This window comes from Coregonus lavaretus (assembly GCF_964263955.1).
Source record: "Coregonus lavaretus genome assembly, contig: HAP1_SCAFFOLD_716, whole genome shotgun sequence".
Classification (NCBI taxonomy): domain Eukaryota; kingdom Metazoa; phylum Chordata; class Actinopteri; order Salmoniformes; family Salmonidae; genus Coregonus; species Coregonus lavaretus.
The window spans coordinates 173,197-192,500 of NW_028161759.1; the positions used below are offsets into that span (position 1 = coordinate 173,197).

Below are 19,304 nucleotides of genomic sequence, written 5' to 3' on the forward strand. Positions count from 1 at the left end.
GTTAGCCCTCCTCTCCCATACACAACCACAGATGAGCGGACGGACAGAGAGATAGAGAGGGGAAGAGAGAGAGAGAGATAGAGAGAGAGAGAGAGAGAGAGAGAGAGAGAGAGAGAGAGAGAGAGAAAGAGAGATGGAGAGAGACCGGGGCTCCTGAAATTAGCTCAGAGTGTGTGCGTTACACACTGGGTCCCCTCTGTCATTCAAAGTAGCAGTTTAGGTCTCAGTAAAGTAGAGATGGAGAGGAAAAGAGCAAAGGAGTGATTGAGTGAGAGAGAGAGCCAAGAGAGAAATAAATGAAGAATGAAAGGGGGGACAAGTGAGTGGGCATGAGTCCAGTCTTGGTCACTGAAAAGCTCAGTGAGAGAGAGAGACAGAGAGAGAGAGACAGAGAGAGAGAGAGAGAGAGAGAGAGAGAGAGAGAGAGAGAGAGAGAGCGAGAGAGAGAGAGAGAGAGAGAGAGAGAGAGAGAGAGAGAGAGAGAGAGAGAGAGAGAGAGAGAGAGAGAGAGAGAGAGAGAGAGAGAGAGAGAGAGAGAGAGAGAGAGAGAGAGAGAGAGAGAGAGAGAGAGAGAAAAATGAAAGAGTGAAAGCTTGAGTGAATGGGGAGAATTAAAATAATAATAGAGAATGGGGAGAGTGGAGGCACAGCCAGAAGAGGACTGGCCACCCCTCATAGCCTGGTTCCTCTCTAGGTTTCTTCCTAGGTTTTCGCCTTTCTAGGGAGTTTTTCCTAGCCACCGTGCTTCTACACCTGCATTACTAGCTGTTTGGGGTTTAGGCTGGGTTTCTGTACAGCACTTCGAGATATTAGCTGATGTAAGAAGGGCTATATAAAATAAAATTGATTGATTGATTGATTGAGGGGGTTGGAGAATTTGTGTGAGTGAAAGAGAGATAGAAAGAGAGAGAGAGAGTGAGCGAAAGAGTGAGAGAGGGTAGACGGATGTATTGCTAAACTCTGTTTGTTGATGTACGAGCTTTGAACAAAAGTAGACTAATCCATCCATTGGTAATCTAGATACTCCTGTACATCGGTGAGAAACAAGTGGACATGTTGGCATGCGTGTGTGTGTGCATTTTCAGTTCAATGCAACATTTCTCTGAAAAATCTCTCTTTAGCGTTTGCATGAAGCACTGGGCAGCAGGACAGAGTATGACAGAGGGAGACAGAGGGAGACAGAGGGAGGGATGGGGAGAGACAGACCTGCTTTAGGACCCAGAGGGATGGGGAGAGACAGACCTGCTTTAGGACCCAGAGGGATGGAGAGAGACAGACCTGCTTTAGGACCCAGAGGGATGGGGAGAGACAGACCTACTTTAGGACCCATGACTCCTATCTGGTGCCAGATTGGCTTCTTCATGACCAATATACTAGTGTTTGAAAAGATAGTAATAATCCACATCCAAAGCAATGACTAAAGACATTAACTTACCTTGGGAAGGGTGACACACACACACACACACACACACACACACACACACAAAGATTCACGCTATACACATCACAACTGCTGCTACCAGACTCTTATTTACTGTTGCTAATACTGCCTAATTTAAACACTTGCCTCCCAATCCCCCCTTCCCAGATACATGTGTAAATATTGTACTATAAATTGTGCCTTCCTGTATACTTATGCTAAAATGTTGATTTTATTATACTGAACCATTTACTTTATGTTCGTATTATTATATTTTATTATTTATTTTTGGTGTTGCGTTGTCGAGAAGGAACCTGCAAGTAAGCATTTCGATGGACGGTGTATATCGTGTTTCGGTATCCTGTCCACACAACTAATAAAACTTGAAACTTGAAAGTGAGAACAGCGCCCTCTAGCGCTGAGAGTAGAGCTGGCTAGTAGAGTAGTCTGCTCTGTGCTCCGTTTGGGCCGTAGCCTGCTTCGGCAGGTGCTGCACAGCTTGGTAAAAGCTGATGACTGGACAAAATACCCCGGTAGAAGAGATGACACTGATACACTGCAACATTGTTTCACGGTGCAGACAGTTGGCAAGTGGCAAGAACAATTGTGTTTCGTTGTGTGCAGCAGCAACAGGACATTTGTACAATGTATCCATATCCTTGACGCGTTAAAACAATTCTAGACGCCAGGGGGAGCCCTATTCACACAATATTGTGGATGGAGTTCTATCAACAATACAAAGGACACTTCGGGTCCTCTCTGTTTTGCCAGGAAATGTACATATATATATTTTTTTTTAAATGTCTGCTATTTGTATATTATATTTTTGGGGAGATATTATTTCCATAAAACCACTGAATATGGCTAGAATATTGCTATATATAATGCTGACCGCTAGTCTGTTGCGGCGAGATATGTACGATGGTTTGGGGCTCATGTGAATGCCTGGACCACCAAAATATTTGGACGTTTTCTATTATGTTCATGTGTTGTCTTGGTAGGCGTAAATTTAACAACTAGGCCTAGAGCTAAAGCCTATGACTTTTCATCTCTCGTATAAACGGTAATATTTTTACTACGCCCATTAATAATAACCTACATCCTCTCCTCCGCTTTCTCTTTCAGCACGGTGTAGTTGTTCGTTCAAACGTGCAAGCGTTGAATAATGTTATGCAATTGCCATGACCTCTAACAGCTTTCTATTGGCCCGGCAACATCATAGGGGGCGTGGTGAATGCATTTCTCCCTAAACCATTGGTTACACATGTAAGGGTGGCGTGGCTTCTGGGTTTCATTCACAAATCTCTGCTTGAGCGCCTCTTGTTCATGTGCGCGAGGAACATAAAGAACCCAGCAAGTCTACAGAGCGACACGTTTCCCGATCAGCAGTGTGTATTTGCCCTCCATTAGTTTATTCCTGCCGTCGTCATCATATCATCAGAACATAGATAGATAGATGATAGATAGATAGATAGATAGATAGATAGATAGATAGATAGATAGATAGATAGATAGATAGATAGATAGATAGATAGATAGATAGATAGATAGATAGATAGATAGATAGATAGATAGATAGATAGATAGATAGATAGACAGACAGAGACGAAATAGATACATTCCTGTGTGTTCTTATGCTTGCCTGACTGTTGTTATGGAATGTGATCTCCCCCAGCCAAACAGTGTGCAGGTGCCAGGTGCAGACCACGTGAGAACACACAGCCTGGAGAGAGAGAGAAGGCTAGTTAGTGTCTGATGTCCCCCTCTAGTCCTCTGGCTTGGCTGTCTAGTAGGAGCCTGATACAGCACTGTTAAACTGGGATAGAGAGGGAACAGAGGGAAGGAGAGGAGAGAGTGTATTCAGGGTTTGCTGTTTACATAGCCCTTCTGTATAGCTTTCTTCAAAGGGGTATACTACAAAACAGAATCAAGAAATTAGCCAGCTAACTTTTACATTTAAAAAAAAGATAATCTTGAAATGGGCATGGTCGTATTGACTCAACAACAAAGAACACATATCTAAGTTTAGCTTTCTTAATTAACCAGAAAATCAACAGTAATTTCTGGCTATTTATCAAAGTTAGCTGGCTAACTAATTGATTCTGCATTGTAGTACCCTTCAGGTTTATCAGTTTACTGTGATGGCGTCTGAGCTGCCACTGCCCTCATTGACCTGGCCTCTAGTCCTACCTACAGACACCCACCACACCTTTACCACACATATCCTTTAGCCAGACCTTTTACAACTGTCAACAATGGACGTAAACTCATCGCACCCAAAATGTGACACCTACGTGCATCAACGTTCTACACTCATGGCGTCTCAGCCTTTTCTAACCAAGGAAGTTTTCTAGGTTCCAGTCTTTCTAGTTTCCTTCTTAAGCTCTGACCCTCTGGCATATGTTAGTTCCTATGAGTCACAGTCAACTTGTATTACACCCATACCTGTACTCTACTCCATTACTTACACCAGTACTACACATTCTATAGGCCTACACAACCATTTACTTACACCAACTACAGCTTTACTACACTGGAACTCTCATTTCTATCACAGTGAGAGCACCTGTCACTCAACCAGTTGTCCTGTCATCTTTGATCCTGGCTTTCTCCCTTACTGTCAGCCACCCAGTCATCCCAAAATAGAAAAAGATTAGATTATATCTAAGATTTTCATATTGACTGAGCTGATATCACTGATCACTGTTTCTGGCTTAGCACCCAGCCGAAGAACATTTAACCAAGAAACACTACCGTAACTCCTCTGTCTACTATGTTATTGAGCTTTCACACAATCAGTCATCAGCTGCTAGCAAGGCCCCGGCTCAAGGTCTATAGAGCCTATAGGAACTCACTGCCCCTGGTTGAGAATGCCGGAAAACACACAGACCCTAGAGATGGGGGAAGGGTGGAGAGGGGGATGGGGAGAGAGGGGGATGGGGAGAGAAGGATGATGAGAGAGAGAGATTTTCCTTTTTGTACTTTATTTGCACACCGTTACAACACAGTATATAGTCTTAATATGACATTTGAAATGTCTCTATTCCTTGGGAACTTTTGTGAGTGTAATGTTTACTGTTAATTTTATATTGTTTATTTAACTTTTGTTTATTATCTATTTCACTTGCTTTGGCAATGTAAACATATGTTTCCCATGCCAATAAAGCCCTTTGAATTGAATTTAAAACAGAGAGAGAGAGAGAGAGAGAGAGAGAGAGAGAGAGAGAGAGAGAGGGAGAGGGAGAGGGAGAGGGAGAGGGAGAGGGAGAGAGAGAGAGAGAGAGAGAGAGAGAGAGAGAGAGAGAGAGAGAGAGAGAGAGAGAGAGAGAGAGAGAGAGAGAGAGAAGAGAGAGAGGGAGAGGTAGTGGGTGGTCAGCACCAGTGAACCCAGTGAAGGGGAGGATCACTGAGTTCATTCTGCCTTGGAATGTATGGGGGAGGAAAGCCCTTGTATCGACTTAGGACCTCACGTTAGCCTATATATACACACCCAATAACCCACCATAATAAAGGACTAGTATATGGTGATGTGAACCACATAGTAAGAAAAGTCTAATTAAACAGGTTTGGACAAATATGATGATGGCTTGTACAGTTGAAGTCAGATGTTTACATACACCTTAGCCAAATACATTTAAACTCAGTTTTTCACAATTCCTGACATTTAATCCTAGTAAATATTCCCTGTTTTAGGTCAGTTATGATCACCACTTTATTTTAATCATGTGAAATGTCAGAATAATAGTAGAGAGAATGATTTATTTCAGCTTTTATTTCTTTCATCACATTCCCACCCAGTGGGTCAGAAGTTTACATACACTCAATTAGTATTTGGTAGCATTGCCTTTAAATTGTTTGACCAAGCTTCCCACAATAAGTTGGGTGAATTTTGGCCCATTCCTCCTGACAGAGCTGGTGTAACTGAGTCAGGTTTGTAGGCCTCCTTGCTTGCACACGCTTTTTCAGTTCTGCCCACAAAGTTTCTATAGGATTGAGGTCAGGGCTTTATGATGGCCACTCCAATACCTTGACTTTGTTGTCCTTAAGCCATTTTGGACAGGTGTCTTTTATACAGGTAACAAGTTCAAACAGGTGCAGTTAATACAGGTAATGAGTGGAGAATAGGAGGGCTTCTTAAAGAAAAACTAACAGGTCTGTGAGAGCCGGAATTCTTACTGGTTGGTAGGTGAATCACTTTCAGATTTGCTGGTGTTTTTCTGGGGTGTTTTTCTGGGGTGTACAGCATATACAGTGGGGAGAACAAGTGTCACGGATTCTGCCGAGGCTGCTCCTCCTCCTTGCTCGGGCAGGCTTCGGCGTTCGTCGTCCCCGGAGTACTAGCTACTGCCGTTCGATGTTATCGGTGTTTGTTTAGTTTTGTCTGTATTGTTTACACCTGTTCGTCATTATGTTTAATTGTTTCCCTTATATTACCCCTGTCTCTCATCAGGACATTGTGTGTGATTGTTTTTCCCTTCACGGTTGTCATTTTAGTGAGCGGGTTATTTCTGTGTTCTTTTGGATCCTTATCGGATTAAAGTACGTGTCCGAGAGTTCTGTGTCCTGCGCCTGACTTCTTTTACCGCATCTCACCGACAGTCGTGACAACAAGTATTTGATACACTGCCGATTTTGCAGGTTTTCCTACTTACAAAGCATGTTTAGGTCTGTCATTTTTATCATAGGTACACTTCAACTGTGAGAGACGGAATCTAAAACAAAAATCCAGAAAATCACATTGTATGATTTTTAAGTAATTAATTTGCATTTTATTGCATGACATAAGTATTTGATCACCTACCAACCAGTAAGAATTCCGGCTCTCACAGACCTGTTAGTTTTTCTTTAAGAAGCCCTCCTATTCTCCACTCATTACCTGTATTAACTGCACCTGTTTGAACTTGTTACCTGTATAAAAGACACCTGTCCACACACTCAATCAAACAGACTCCAACCTCTCCACAATGGCCAAGACCAGAGAGCTGTGTAAGGACATCAGGAATACAATTGTATACCTGCACAAGGCTGGAATGGGCTACAGGACAATAGGCAAGCAGCTTGGTGAGAAGGCAACAACTGTTGGCGCAATTATTAGAAAATGGAAGAAGTTCAAGATGACGGTCAATCACCCTCGGTTTGGGGCTCCATGCAAGATCTCACCTTGTGGGGCATCAATGATCATGAGGAAGGTGAGGGATCAGCCCAGAACTACACGGCAGGACCTGGTCAATGACCTGAAGAGAGCTGGGACCACAGTCTTAAAGAAAACCATTAGTAACACACTACGCCGTCATGGATTAAAATCCTGCAGCGCACGCAAGGTCCCCCTGCTCAAGCCAGCGCACGTCCAGGCCCGGCTGAAGTTTGCCAATGACCATCTGGATGATCCAGAGGAGGAATGGGAGAAGGTCATGTGGTCTGATGAGACAAAAATATAAACTCCACTCGCCGTGTTTGGAGGAAGAAGAAGGATGAGTACAACCCCAAGAACACCATCCCAACCGTGAAGCATGGAGGTGGAAACATCATTCTTTGGGGATGCTTTTCTGCAAAGGGGACAGGACGACTGCACCGTATTGAGGGGAGGATGGATGGGGCCATGTATCGCGAGATCATGGCCAACAACCTCCTTCCCTCAGTAAGAGCATTGAAGATGGGTCGTGGCTGGGTCTTCCAGCATGACAACGACCCGAAACACACAGCCAGGGCCACTAAGGAGTGGCTCCGTAAGAAGCATCTCAAGGTCCTAGAGTGGCCTAGCCAGTCTCCAGACCTGAACCCAATAGAACATCTTTGGAGGGAGCTGAAAGTCCGTATTGCCCAGCGACAGCCCTGAAACCTGAAGGATCTGGAGAAGGTCTGTATGGAGGAGTGGGCCAAAATCCCTGCTGCCGTGTGTGCAAACCTGGTCAAGACCTACAGGAAACGTATGATCTCTGTAATTGCAAACAAAGGTTTCTGTACCAAATATTAAGTTCTGCTTTTCTGATGTATCAAATACTTATGTCATGCAATAAAATGCAAATTAATTACTTAAAAATCATACAATGTGATTTTCTGGATTTTTGTTTTAGATTCCGTCTCTCACAGTTGAAGTGTACCTATGATAAAAATGACAGACCTAAACATGCTTTGTAAGTAGGAAAACCTGCAAAATCGGCAGTGTATCAAATACTTGTTGTCACGACTGTCGGTAAGATGCGGTAAAAGAAGTCAGGCGCAGGACACAGAACTCTCGGACACGTACTTTAATCCGATAAGGATCCAAAAGAACACAGAAATAACTCCACGCAGGGAGGAAATAACCCGCTCACTAAAATGACAACCGTGAAGGGAAAAACAATCACACACAAAGTCCTGATGAGAGACAGGGATAATATAAGGGAAACAATTAAACATAATGACGAACAGGTGTAAACAATACAGACAAAACTAAACAAACACCGATAACATCGAACGGCAGTAGCTAGTACTCCGGGGACGACGAACGCCGAAGCCTGCCCGAGCAAGGAGGAGGAGCATCCTCGGCAGAATCCGTGACACTTGTTCTCCCCACTCTATATGCTGTACACCCCAGAAAAACACCCCAGAAAAACACCAGCAAATCTGAAAGTGATTCCTGTTTCACATCAAAACAATTAAGATATTATTAAATAAAAAAGTAGCTTATACGTTGCTGTACGATTTAAATACTTTGTGTTAAAAACACATTTTTAGAGCAATATGATGGTAGATAATATCGATGGACAGGTTTTCGCCAACAGGGAGAGTGAATGGGAAATGACCAGGTTGTGTATGTTGCATGTTGAAGTGGAGTGTTGCTGAGTTCACAGTGAGCTGGATGTATGGGGGTGGAAGTATCCTCACACTACATATACTATATGCTATACACTGTATACACACCCAGAAAAACCCCAGAAAATCTGAAATTAGTTATTGTTTCACATTAAAGCAATTAACGTCTTTATTAAATAAAGAGTAGCATATACATTATTGTTCTGTGTGTGTGTGTGGTATGATGTGGTATGGTCTGTGTGTGTATGTGTGTGTGTGTCAAATCAATCAAATCAAATTGTATTTGTCACATGTGCCGAATACGACGGGTGTAGACTTTACCGTGAAATGCTTGCTTACGAGTCCTTCCCAACAATGCAGAGTTAAAGATATCTAATTAAAAATCAAGAGGAATAAAATACACAAATACACAAGTGTGTGTGTGTGCAAGCGAGCGTATGTGTGTTGCATGGTGAAGAGGAGGGTCGTTGGGTTCATGTTTAGCTGTATGTATTGGGGGATGGAAAGCTTTAGGTCCCTAAGCACCTTATGCTATATGCCTCTGTGACTGTATTGGCTTTCCATGCCTAGAAGACCATATCAAATCCAAAAGTGTTTACTATTTTACCATAAAACATACAGTGAGTGAAGAGAATATTCGTATCGTTGGGAACTTTGTGTTACCTGTCCACACATCTCTTTATTGAAAACACATCTGCACATTTCTGCTTTATTGAAAACCATTATTGCCTAACATTAACATTATACAGTACAAAACAACATGAACAGCCACATTCACCAAAAAACATACTGGCATGGATTCTACAGGCTGCTGCAGCCCATAATAACTGTATCAATATGATCTTTGTTCTCCTCTCTGTTCCGAGGTAGCCTATTTCATACGTTGATAATGACTGGTTTTGTGTTTCTCTAGATCAGAACGATGAGAACAGAACTCTATTCCAGACCCCATGTGAGAGGTGACCTTGCTTGGTGCCGCGTATTCACGTGCGCACTTCCCATGTCCATGAGAGAACCGATGGCCAACCAGTTTACTCAGAGTTATAGGCCTGCCTAATATAGCATTTAGGACTAGACCATCTGGTACAAAATAGTCATCCTATTGGCCTACGCCTCTATCCTAAATATTTTATACAGTATAACTCCTTTTTATTTTAGGCATTTATTATAATAACTCTATAGGCCTAAAATGTTGGGGTGGGGGTTCAAGCCTGCGCGTGTGTTTACACCGCTCAGCCGTAGTAGACTGAGGCACGAGTAGACTACCCACTCAGCCCTGACCACGAGCTCCACATGTATGGGCGGGGCTTTGAGTACCACGCGGACCCACCAATCAGCAGGCAGTAAAGAAATCACTGGCTGCATGGTTCCACCAATGGAGTTTGTATCTTCAGACGACCAACCAATAGGGCACGAACAAATGTGGGCACGTGTATCCGTGCACATGTTGACGCTCGTAAACCGTGGAGATAGAAAGAACTAGCAAAGAGGCAAACCAATGAACGTCCCGCGAACGTGAGAGGAAGTAGACTGCCGACCTGATGTTCCAACGAGTCTGAGGCAAATATCGGCAAGTAGACTACGGAGATAGACGTTATCAAAGCCGCTCTGGCAACCGTTGGCGGCTCTACTGCTGTTATTTTGTTGCAATATTCCAGGTGAGTGTCCTCTTTAAAATGTTACATTGCTACATTCCTGCGCGGGTTACAGAATTAACTGTGATAGGCTATTCCAGAGACATGATACAATGTTTCCTTAATTACGTTCGTTGTGTTTGGTGTAGGCTAGTCTACTCCTGAGTTGTTTCATCGTTGTTGGTTGATTTATTACAGTGTTATAGAGCTGTAGGCTAGCGTTCATTCTAAAAGCATGAAACAATTGCTGGACCTTTGTCAACGTCAGACTTTAACATCATATATTACATGTGTCAGTGTTCGCACACACACACACACACACACCACCTGAGACACAGTGAAATTCCCCTGCAGCCTACATACCTACACGGGGCCGGGCCAACACAGACACAGACACAGACACACACACAAACACTGAAAAAGAAAAGCTACGGAATGGCAGGAGGAGTATATCAGTTTTGTCTCATATGATGCAGTGGGTTGATCCATTGGTCCATGTTACGTCTTTGTATTACATAATATTGGCATGCATCCAGTCATTCATCTATACATTCCCACAAAGTCTATCTAAATGATAGGCGTAATTGGGACAGCACAGGTCCCAGGAAATAGTTATACCAGAGTTATAATCAATCTGTTATATTAGTTTTTAGGATTGTTACAATTATGTTACCCAAGTGTACTGTGGTCCCTTTCTTGTAAAAATCACAACTTCTGCGACAGACTATTAAACAGTGAAGTGTGTGTGTGTGTGTACATTGCAGAGGGACTATTATCACAGAGGGTTTACTTTCTAGCAGAATGTGCGTGGCGAGACTGTATCTATGTGTATGTTTTGTGTGTGTGTGTACATTTGTGTGAGTGGAGGGTGTAGCTAGAAAAGTGTGTATTTTTAGGTGGTGGGCGTTAGACTTTGTGTGTGGAGATACCAGTGTGCTCAAGTTACCCCTCTTAGTGTAGTCTGAGGTCACGAACCAACAGGGACTCCCAGATTAAAGAGAGAGAGATATTTATTGTTTATTTCACTTTTGTTTACTATCTACCTCACTTGCTTTGGCAATGTTAACATACGTTTCCCATGCCAATAAAGCCCTTCAATTGAAATTGAATTGAGAGAGAGAAGGTTAGAGAGGAAGGAAAGGAGAGAGGAGGACTGTCTACAGCAGTAAACTCACAAAGAGGAGGGGGTTAGAGGGTAGAAAAGGAGAGGAAGAGATGGGAGGCATACAGAAACTGAGAGAAGGGGGTTGGTATAGTGAGTGAATCAGAGTGAGGGGGATGGAGAGAAAGAGCGAGACAGATGGGAGGGGTGAGAGAGAGAGAACCCCAGAGGCAGAGGAGAGGGAGGCAGAGAGAGAGAGAGACCCAGCCTGCCTTATTGGATTCTACTACTGCTTATTCTACTCGCACCCTTCCCCCTCACGTTTCACACTCTCTTTCCCCATCTTCTCTCTCCTCAATGGGAGCCAGACATGCACTGCCATTGTGTGCCTACTGCATACCCCCAGTCGCGCTCTACATCATGTTAAACTAGGCCACTGGTAGACCCACCATTTTGAATTGGTGTTATTATTTTTGGGTTGTAGGATTTAAAAGAAATGTCTCCCCTATAGCAATTTCCACAGCAATGTCCCTCTTCCTCTTTCAATTCAACTTCAATTTAAGTGGCTTTATTGGCATGGGGAAAATATGTTTACATTGCCAAAGCAAGTGAAATAGATAATAAACAAAAGTGAAATAACCCCCCCAAAATGTTTTGCAGTAAACATTACACTCACAAAAGTTCCAAAAGAATAAAGGCATTGCAAATGTCATATTATATGCAAAGAGTTAAAGTACAAAAGGGAAAATAAATAAACATAAATATGGGTTGTATTTTTCTTTCTCTCAGTTGAATATACAATGTCATTTGGCTGTTGTCATAGAGGGCACATTTTGTTACTTGGCTGTTCTTCTAAATCCTCTCTCTCCTTACCCCTCTCCCCCCTGCTCTCTCTCCTCTCCCCCCTTTCCCCCTCTCTCTCCAAACCCACAGTGATGCAATCGCAGGGCAGCACTTCCTCCCAGCCCTCCGTTGATTCACTGAGCTCCAGTGACAGCTACCTGTTCAGCCACTCTGAGCAGGCGGAGGATGACACCGACGTCTTCCTGTCCGAACGCTCGCCCTCCGTCATCCTCGGCACTGGGGGCATGGTCAGGGGCGACGGGAGTGCCGGGGCAGACAGTCCCGAGTCCCAGTGGGCGTGTGACGGCTTCACCGACCGTGAGGAGGATGAGTCACGGGGGTCAGAGGTTACTGGAGGTCACCCCAGGGTCACAGCTGAGAGAGAGAGAACAAGCGAGACGGAGAGAGAGAAGACAGAAGGAGACCTGCTCTTTGCCCAGAAGGTGAATGTCAGAGAGAGATAGAGAGATTGGGATGGAAGACAGGGATACATAACTTGTCTTCCTTCAGATATTGAGACTGAACCAACTTCAGAGACAGCTTGACCACAGTACTGTACCCCATTAATAATCATCCCTCCTCTCTCTCTCTCTCTCTCTCTCTCTCTCTCTCTCTCTCAGTGTGCTGAGCTGCAGGGGTTTGTCAGGCCCTTACTGGAGCTGCTGAATGGACTGAAGGGGGGACGATTTGACCGTGGTAAGCACCATTCTCCTACACTGGTGTGTGATGCTGCAGCCTGTATTGAGCCAGCCTGTATTGATCTAGTCTGTAATAATCTAGTCTGTATTGATCTAGTCTGTATTATTGATCTAGTCTGTATTGATCTAGTCTGCAGCTACTGTGTCTGTAGTTTTCATCTGTAGGCATATTGGTGTGTGTGTGTCTGGAGTGTGTCTGACAGTGTTACACTGTGAATGCTGACTGGAGGATTATGTATTTGATTGACAGGTCTGAGTAGTTTCCAGCAGAGCGCAGCCATGGACCGCATCCAGAGGATCGTAGGGATCTTACGGAGACCCAACATCGGGTAAGACCACACACACACACCTGTTTATGTGCTTACTGGACTCAACCCTGCACTACTCAGTTTCAGCATTCTGTCACAACAGCAGAAAAAGATCACTTTCATAATAAGAAGTCCAGTTTGAATGTTTATAGAGAGAACTGTATTTAGTCTGGATCTGTGTTTAGTAACGTTAGATGAGACCAGGAATGTTAATGTCTATGCTATTCTTAGAATGGTTGTTTTCTAAACCTTCTAATCCTCCTCTCTCTATCTCTCAATCCCCTCCTTCCCCTCTCTCTCCACCTCCGTAGGGAGAAGTATATGAACACTCTTCTCCAGGTGGAGACGATGCTGAAGATGTGGTTTCCACAGGTGTCCCCCTTGGCCCCACCTACCGCCCCTACCCTCTCCCCCCCTCACCTCTCACTCCGGGACACCCCATGCAGCACCCCCCCACACAAGCACAGAGACCAGTCGCACATCCCTGTCAAGGTGAGAACACACAAACAAACACGCACGCGCGCACACACAATAATATGTTGATAACAAGTTGTGGCTGAATAATTCTCTCTGTCTCTCTCCAGAAGCGCAGACTGAGTTGGTCAGACACAGACTCTGACACCCCTCCTCCAGTACTCTTTAAGAGGCTCAACACCGGTGGAAGAGAGGAGAGGGGGAAGGAGGGGGGAGATGTCCCCTCGGCAGCTTCAGGGGTACCCCCACACCCCCAGGACCCCACCAGCGACCAGGAGAATGAGAGAAAGGAAGATGAGGAGAGCAAAGAGGGAGAGGGAGAGTCATCGAGCAACAAAGCGGGTCTCTGTTCTGAGCCCGGTCCCACCTCGGTCCTCATAGCACCCATCCTTTCCCCCTGGAGACCAAGGGAGGGGAAACAGCTGCTGCCTGCCATACCACCTCCCACCACCAGGGGCAGTCCAGCCATGCAGGACAGCGTAATCTCTTCCACCACACCCTTCAACAACCTCCAAAGCCAGCAGCAGCCAATTGGGTGCCAAAGCCAGCCTGTTGCCGGGAAGACTGGGAAAAATACCTTAAAGACCTGTCAGGGGCGGGGCCAGGCTCATTCAATCACGACAAAGCCTTTGAAAAGGGTGGAGCGTAAGAGCAGGGTTAACCCCGCCCCTTTATAGACTTGATGCACTGAGCACGCTCCGACCAGCAGGCTAGTGTGACTATGTCAACATGCTAAAGCTGCTGTGATAGGGAGAGTCAGGGTGGTGGAAATGGGCTGCAGTCCAAACACTTTATTTTTTGTACCCCCTCAGCCCTTGCACTAGACACTTTCCCTTGGGGGAATCCCCTTCGAAACCGGATACAGTTTGATTGCCATCTTAAGTGGAGGTCCAATTCACTAACGTTGCCCCCTCGGCACTCGATTTAGCTTGAGGGAGCGAGTGAAGAACTTGTGGGGTTGATATGACGCACAATTAAATGCAAACTGTAGTCAAGTGTCATACTCCAGTGGCCGCGAAGTGTCACATTTAATCAACACGGCTGCATTTTCGGCCTGTCAGACAGAATTATGATGCTAGCTTGCTAAAAAATATAGTCTCGTAGTGAGGAGCCTATAAAACGTAGCTAGCTTCATAAACATATTTTTTGGAATTCTGAAATGTATTGGAATAAATGACCAAACTATAAAACTAGTTAGCCAGCTATGGGTAACTGTAGCTAGCTAGCTATGTTAGCTTGCTAGGTACATGAATAGCTTTAGGTTGGTTGTTTTTAAGCTCAACTTCAAGATTTCCACTAAGGACGTTGCCTCTCCGATCATCACTCTCCCTCGCTTAGGCAAGGGACATTTAAGGTACACTCGGATGTGACGATGTAAAACATAATTCAAGGGCTGAGGGTTTAGGGCCGAGGGCTGTCTACTTTGAATTTGGACTGCAGCCATTTGATGTGTTTCCTTAATGATGGACCTTTTGCAACTACCTAAACGCAATTAGGACCATTAATGCGAACGATATCTGAGAGACTACAGTTATTGCTACATGAGGACAGAATGTGTCCTTCAAATCATAATCACAGTTCCATAACAATCTGATTTTTTTGCACAAATAGTGGTTGTAGATCTGGAAGGTTGGTAAACACCTCTTAAAGCCCAACCCTTGTTCATAGAATATTGGATCTCTGATTGACCGAATGATATACTCTCTTACTCCACTTAAGAAAAGGAAAATGCCACTATGCAAACTTAATCGAAATGCTGTTGGCTTAATGATATTTGGGTTTCAGGTGGGTGGAGGCAAGGAGGTTAGAGGTGACGAGGAGAAGATGGTTAGGAGGACAGGTGGGATAAGATTTGGGGATTAAGGATAGTTATATTCCTGGAATGAACGGAACCAATATTTTATGTCTTACTCCTCAGAGATGATACTTCCAGTGAATAACAGCAGACAGACAGTTCAATAGACAGAGGCATTACGGATAGAAGTGAGGAATGATCCAACTAGTCAGATGCCATTAGACTACTGAATGACCTCTAGAGCTGAATAACATCTAAGAGGACGTGGCAATGACCTCTACTGAAGTCTAAAGGGGTTTAGAATCTATTCCATGTCAATCCACCAACATGACACAATCTGTTTGTGAGGACGAATACGAGGTGTTTTGGGTGAAGATCGATAATGACTGAAACGAATGAAACACAACTGGGTTTTATTCTGTGTGGAGAAATGTGAAGCGGGGCATCCGTTAAACAGTAAATCAAATTTCAATGGCCTAACCGGTAGAGGATAGAATACCAAGCAGACCTTAGATCAGCTTCTAGGGACAACTTAATCCTTTAAATGGCTCAGTGAGAGACTCTAAATATCATCCTGAGAGAAGAGCACACTCACAGTCAGACAGACATGTTGACTTGACAACGCTGCATTTATTTATTACCTTTATTTATTAATTGGCAGCTGTGTTTCTCTGTCTGTGAACTTGCGATTGGTTGACCGATGGCTTTGGGATGCTCTTGGGAAAGTTGCTGTACAACAGTTTGTTTGTGGTTTTTACTGCTATGATGGGACAAATTTTTGGGGGATGATTGGACTTTTGGACTACTGTGCCTTTACCAAATAGGATGTGTACAAAAAACAAAGCATTTTATTATTTCAAAGCATTTTCTACATTTTGATTGTTTGCTTGTCTTTCTTAATAGCACAGTACACAATTAGTCGAATAACACAGTACACAACGCCTAATTCCTGTCTTCAATCTCTTATCTGGCTTCCAGGGGTATGTTGGGCAAAACTAGCTACATACAGATCCCACAACAACAAGGCAACCTCTACTGCAACCAGTGCAGTGGTCATGTGTACAACACAACAGTATTCTATACATATACGTCATAGTCTTCTATGAACTAACAACAGTGGCTAATTTATTTACGTTTTTAGATTAACAGTTGCCTCTTTGGGGTGTATTCTATAGTTCATTATTTAGGTTGGTCCGACTGGAGGATATGAGCTGCGCTTGCTATCTCCTGTGTGCTTCTTGGTGCTCCTCAAACTTGAAAAACATGTGAGGATCAAAGCTAAAAGGGAGACAGTATGAATATTTATTTTGCACCATCATCATGCTGCTATACATAACTGTCTAAAATAAACCTGAATGAAACATGATTGATATATTCCTCATAACAAATAATTAATACACATGTATTTACTAATGAATAATAATAATATAATAATATATTCCATTTAGCAGGCACTTTTATCCAAAGCGACTTACAGTCATGCGTGCATACATTTTATGTATGGGTGGTCCCGGGAATCAAACCCACTACACTGGTGTTGCAAGCGCCATGCTCTACCAACTGAGCTACAGAGGAAATAACTGGGGTACATGATACATGGTTTACAAAGAGTTGACTTATGCTTAATAAACTGTTTATATGCAGAGCTTCCAGTAAAGCACTGCTAATACAAGTTAATATGGTTGCATCCCATACTCCCTATAGCTTTCTCCAAGGAGAGCCACAACTGAACACACAATTACTGGTAGCCTCCATGTTACCTACCTACCGTCTTTACTTGGGGCTGGGGGATGTTTTTATGCTTGAGGTATAAGTTGCTCTTAACCACAGGTCTATGATCAGGTTTTTCCTACCCCCAATCCTAACTTTTACCATTAGGGGTTGAAAACATACCTGACCCTGGGCCTGTGGTAAAGGGCCACTTCTACCTACTTGTGTTTTTTATACAGCTGTTTTTTGACAGAGAAACTGATTGCACTGATTTTTGTGTTCTCTTTTCCATGTATGTTTTCTACTGCAGAGACCACCGCTGATTGGTCAGAAATAATATGTCTTGTTTATTTCAACTGCCTTTTTTATATCTTAGTAGACGCTGTAGTCCCCCTCTCTACTCCTCCTTCCCTCATCCCCCTCTCTATCCTTCCCCTCTCTTCTCTTGCCCTTTTCTCTTTCTCTCTCTCTCTCTCTCTCTCTCTCTCTCTCTCTCTCACACTCCTCCCTCATATCTGTTAATCTCCTTCTCTCTCTCTCTCACACTCCTCCCTCATATCTGTTAATCTCCTTCTCTCTCTCTCTCACACTCCTCCCTCATATCTGTTAATCCCTTTCTCTCTCTCACTATTTCTCTTTTTCTCACTCTTACTCTGCTGTCACTCTGTGTTACTCTTCTGAGTACTTTTTACATTGTTGATACAAAAGGAAAATCTTTTAATAAATGACACTTTTGAATATTTCGTTTTTGAGTTCTCTGTTACGTGTGTATGCATGGGTGTTGTTATGTTGGGTTGGAGTGTGTTGTTATGTTGGGTTAGAGGGTGTTGTTTGGTTGGGTTGGAGTGTGTTGGTATGTTTGGTTAGAGTGCGTTGGTAAGTTGGGCTAGAGGGTGTTGGTATGTTGGGTTAGAGGGTGTTGGTATGTTGGGTTAGAGGGTGTTGTTTGGTTGGGTTAGAGGGTGTTGGTATGTTGGGTTAGAGGGTGTTGGTATGTTGGGTTAGAGGGTGTTGGTATGTTGGGTTAGAGGGTGTTGGTATGTTGGGTTAGAGGGTGTTGGTATGTTGGGTTAGAGGGTGTTGGTATGTTGGGTTAGAGGGTGTTGGTATGTTGGGTTAGAGGGTGTTGGTATGTTGGGTTAGAGGGTGTTGGTATGTTGGGTTAGAGGGTGTTGGTATGTTGGGTTAGAGGGTGTTGGTATGTTGGGCTAGAGGGTGTTGGTATGTTGGGTTAGAGGGTGTTGGTATGTTGGGCTAGAGGGTGTTGGTATGTTGGGTTAGAGGGTGTTGGTATGTTGGGTTAGAGGGTGTTGGTATGTTGGGTTAGAGGGTGTTGGTATGTTGGGTTTGAGGGTGTTGGTATGTTGGGTTAGAGGGTGTTGGTATGTTGGGTTAGAGGGTGTTGGTATGTTGGGTTAGAGGGTGTTGGTATGTTGGGTTAGAGGGTGTTGGTATGTTGGGTTAGAGGGTGTTGGTATGTTGGGCTAGAGGGTGTTGGTATGTTGGGTTAGAGGGTGTTGGTATGTTGGGTTAGAGGGTGTTGGTATGTTGGGTTAGAGGGTGTTGGTATGTTGGGCTAGAGGGTGTTGGTATGTTGGGTTAGAGGGTGTTGGTATGTTGGGCTAGAGGGTGTTGGTATGTTGGGTTGTCCTAAAGAGCAGTTTACAGCACCGAGGGAGCAGATGTGACTCGATGGGGTGCGGATTTAGAGCCTGTACATTTCGGAGAGGGGGAGGGAGGAGAGAGAGAGAGAGAGAGAGAGAAAGGGGGGTAACAGGGAGTGGGCAACTGGGTCTGTTATTAGACTGAGCCTCAGTAATCTGGGGGGGGGGGGGGGGGTTATCCTCCTCCTCCCAGCTGCTGCCTGGCCTGCCTCCTCTACTATGTAATCTATGTGCTTGTTTACTACATGACATCAACATGAAATCTACTACCTTCATTGTACAGTTGCATAACACTACACTGAGTAAATGTCTATCTGGTGGATGCATACAGTGAGGGGGAAAAGTATTTGATCCCCTGCTGATTTTGTACGTTTGCCCACTGACAAAGACATGATCAGTCTATAATTTTAATGATAGGTTTATTTGAACAGTGAGAGACAGAATAACAACAATTAACCCCTCTGCAAAACATGACTTAGTACTTGGTGGCAAAACCCTTGTTGGCAATCACAGAGGTCAGACGTTTCTTGTAGTTGGCCACCAGGTTTGCACACATCTCAGGAGGGATTTTGTCACACTCCTCTTTGCAGATCTTCTCCAAGTCATTAAGGTTTCGAGGCTGACGTTTGGCAACTCGAACCTTCAGCTCCCTCCACAGATTTTCTATGGGATTAAGGTCTGGAGACTGGCTAGGCCACTCCAGGACCTTAATGTGCTTCTTCTTGAGCCACTCCTTTGTTGCCATGGCCGTGTGTTTTGGGTCATTGTCATGCTGGAATACCCATCCACGACCCATTTTCAATGCCCTGGCTGAGGGAAGGAGGTTCTCACCCAAGATTTGACGGTACATGGCCCCGTCCA

At 44.1% G+C, this 19,304-nt stretch overlaps 1 protein-coding gene across 1 annotated transcript; it reads left to right on the top strand.

Moving 5' to 3' along the window:
* The first annotated feature begins 9,729 nt into the window (after positions 1-9,729).
* LOC311120136 (uncharacterized protein) lies at positions 9,730-16,959 on the top strand. The gene is made up of 6 exons (XM_084194754.1): positions 9,730-9,873; positions 11,885-12,237; positions 12,415-12,490; positions 12,743-12,821; positions 13,112-13,292; positions 13,385-16,959. The coding sequence occupies exons 2-6, from the start codon at positions 11,887-11,889 to the stop codon at positions 13,949-13,951; spliced, it is 1,254 nt and encodes a 417-aa protein (XP_084050880.1). The 5' UTR covers positions 9,730-9,873; positions 11,885-11,886; the 3' UTR covers positions 13,952-16,959.
* The last annotated feature ends 2,345 nt before the right edge of the window (positions 16,960-19,304 follow it).

What these genes read in the sequence shown, in the direction of transcription:
- LOC311120136 (XM_084194754.1), top strand. Translation starts at nt 11,887, where the DNA reads ATGCAATCGCAGGGCAGCACTTCCTCCCAGCCCTCCGTTGATTCACTG. An exon ending in ACCTGCTCTTTGCCCAGAAG is followed by an intron (nt 12,238 to 12,414) that starts GTGAATGTCAGA and finishes TCTCTCTCTCAG; the next exon opens with TGTGCTGAGCTGCAGGGGTT. An exon ending in GGGGGGACGATTTGACCGTG is followed by an intron (nt 12,491 to 12,742) that starts GTAAGCACCATT and finishes TTTGATTGACAG; the next exon opens with GTCTGAGTAGTTTCCAGCAG.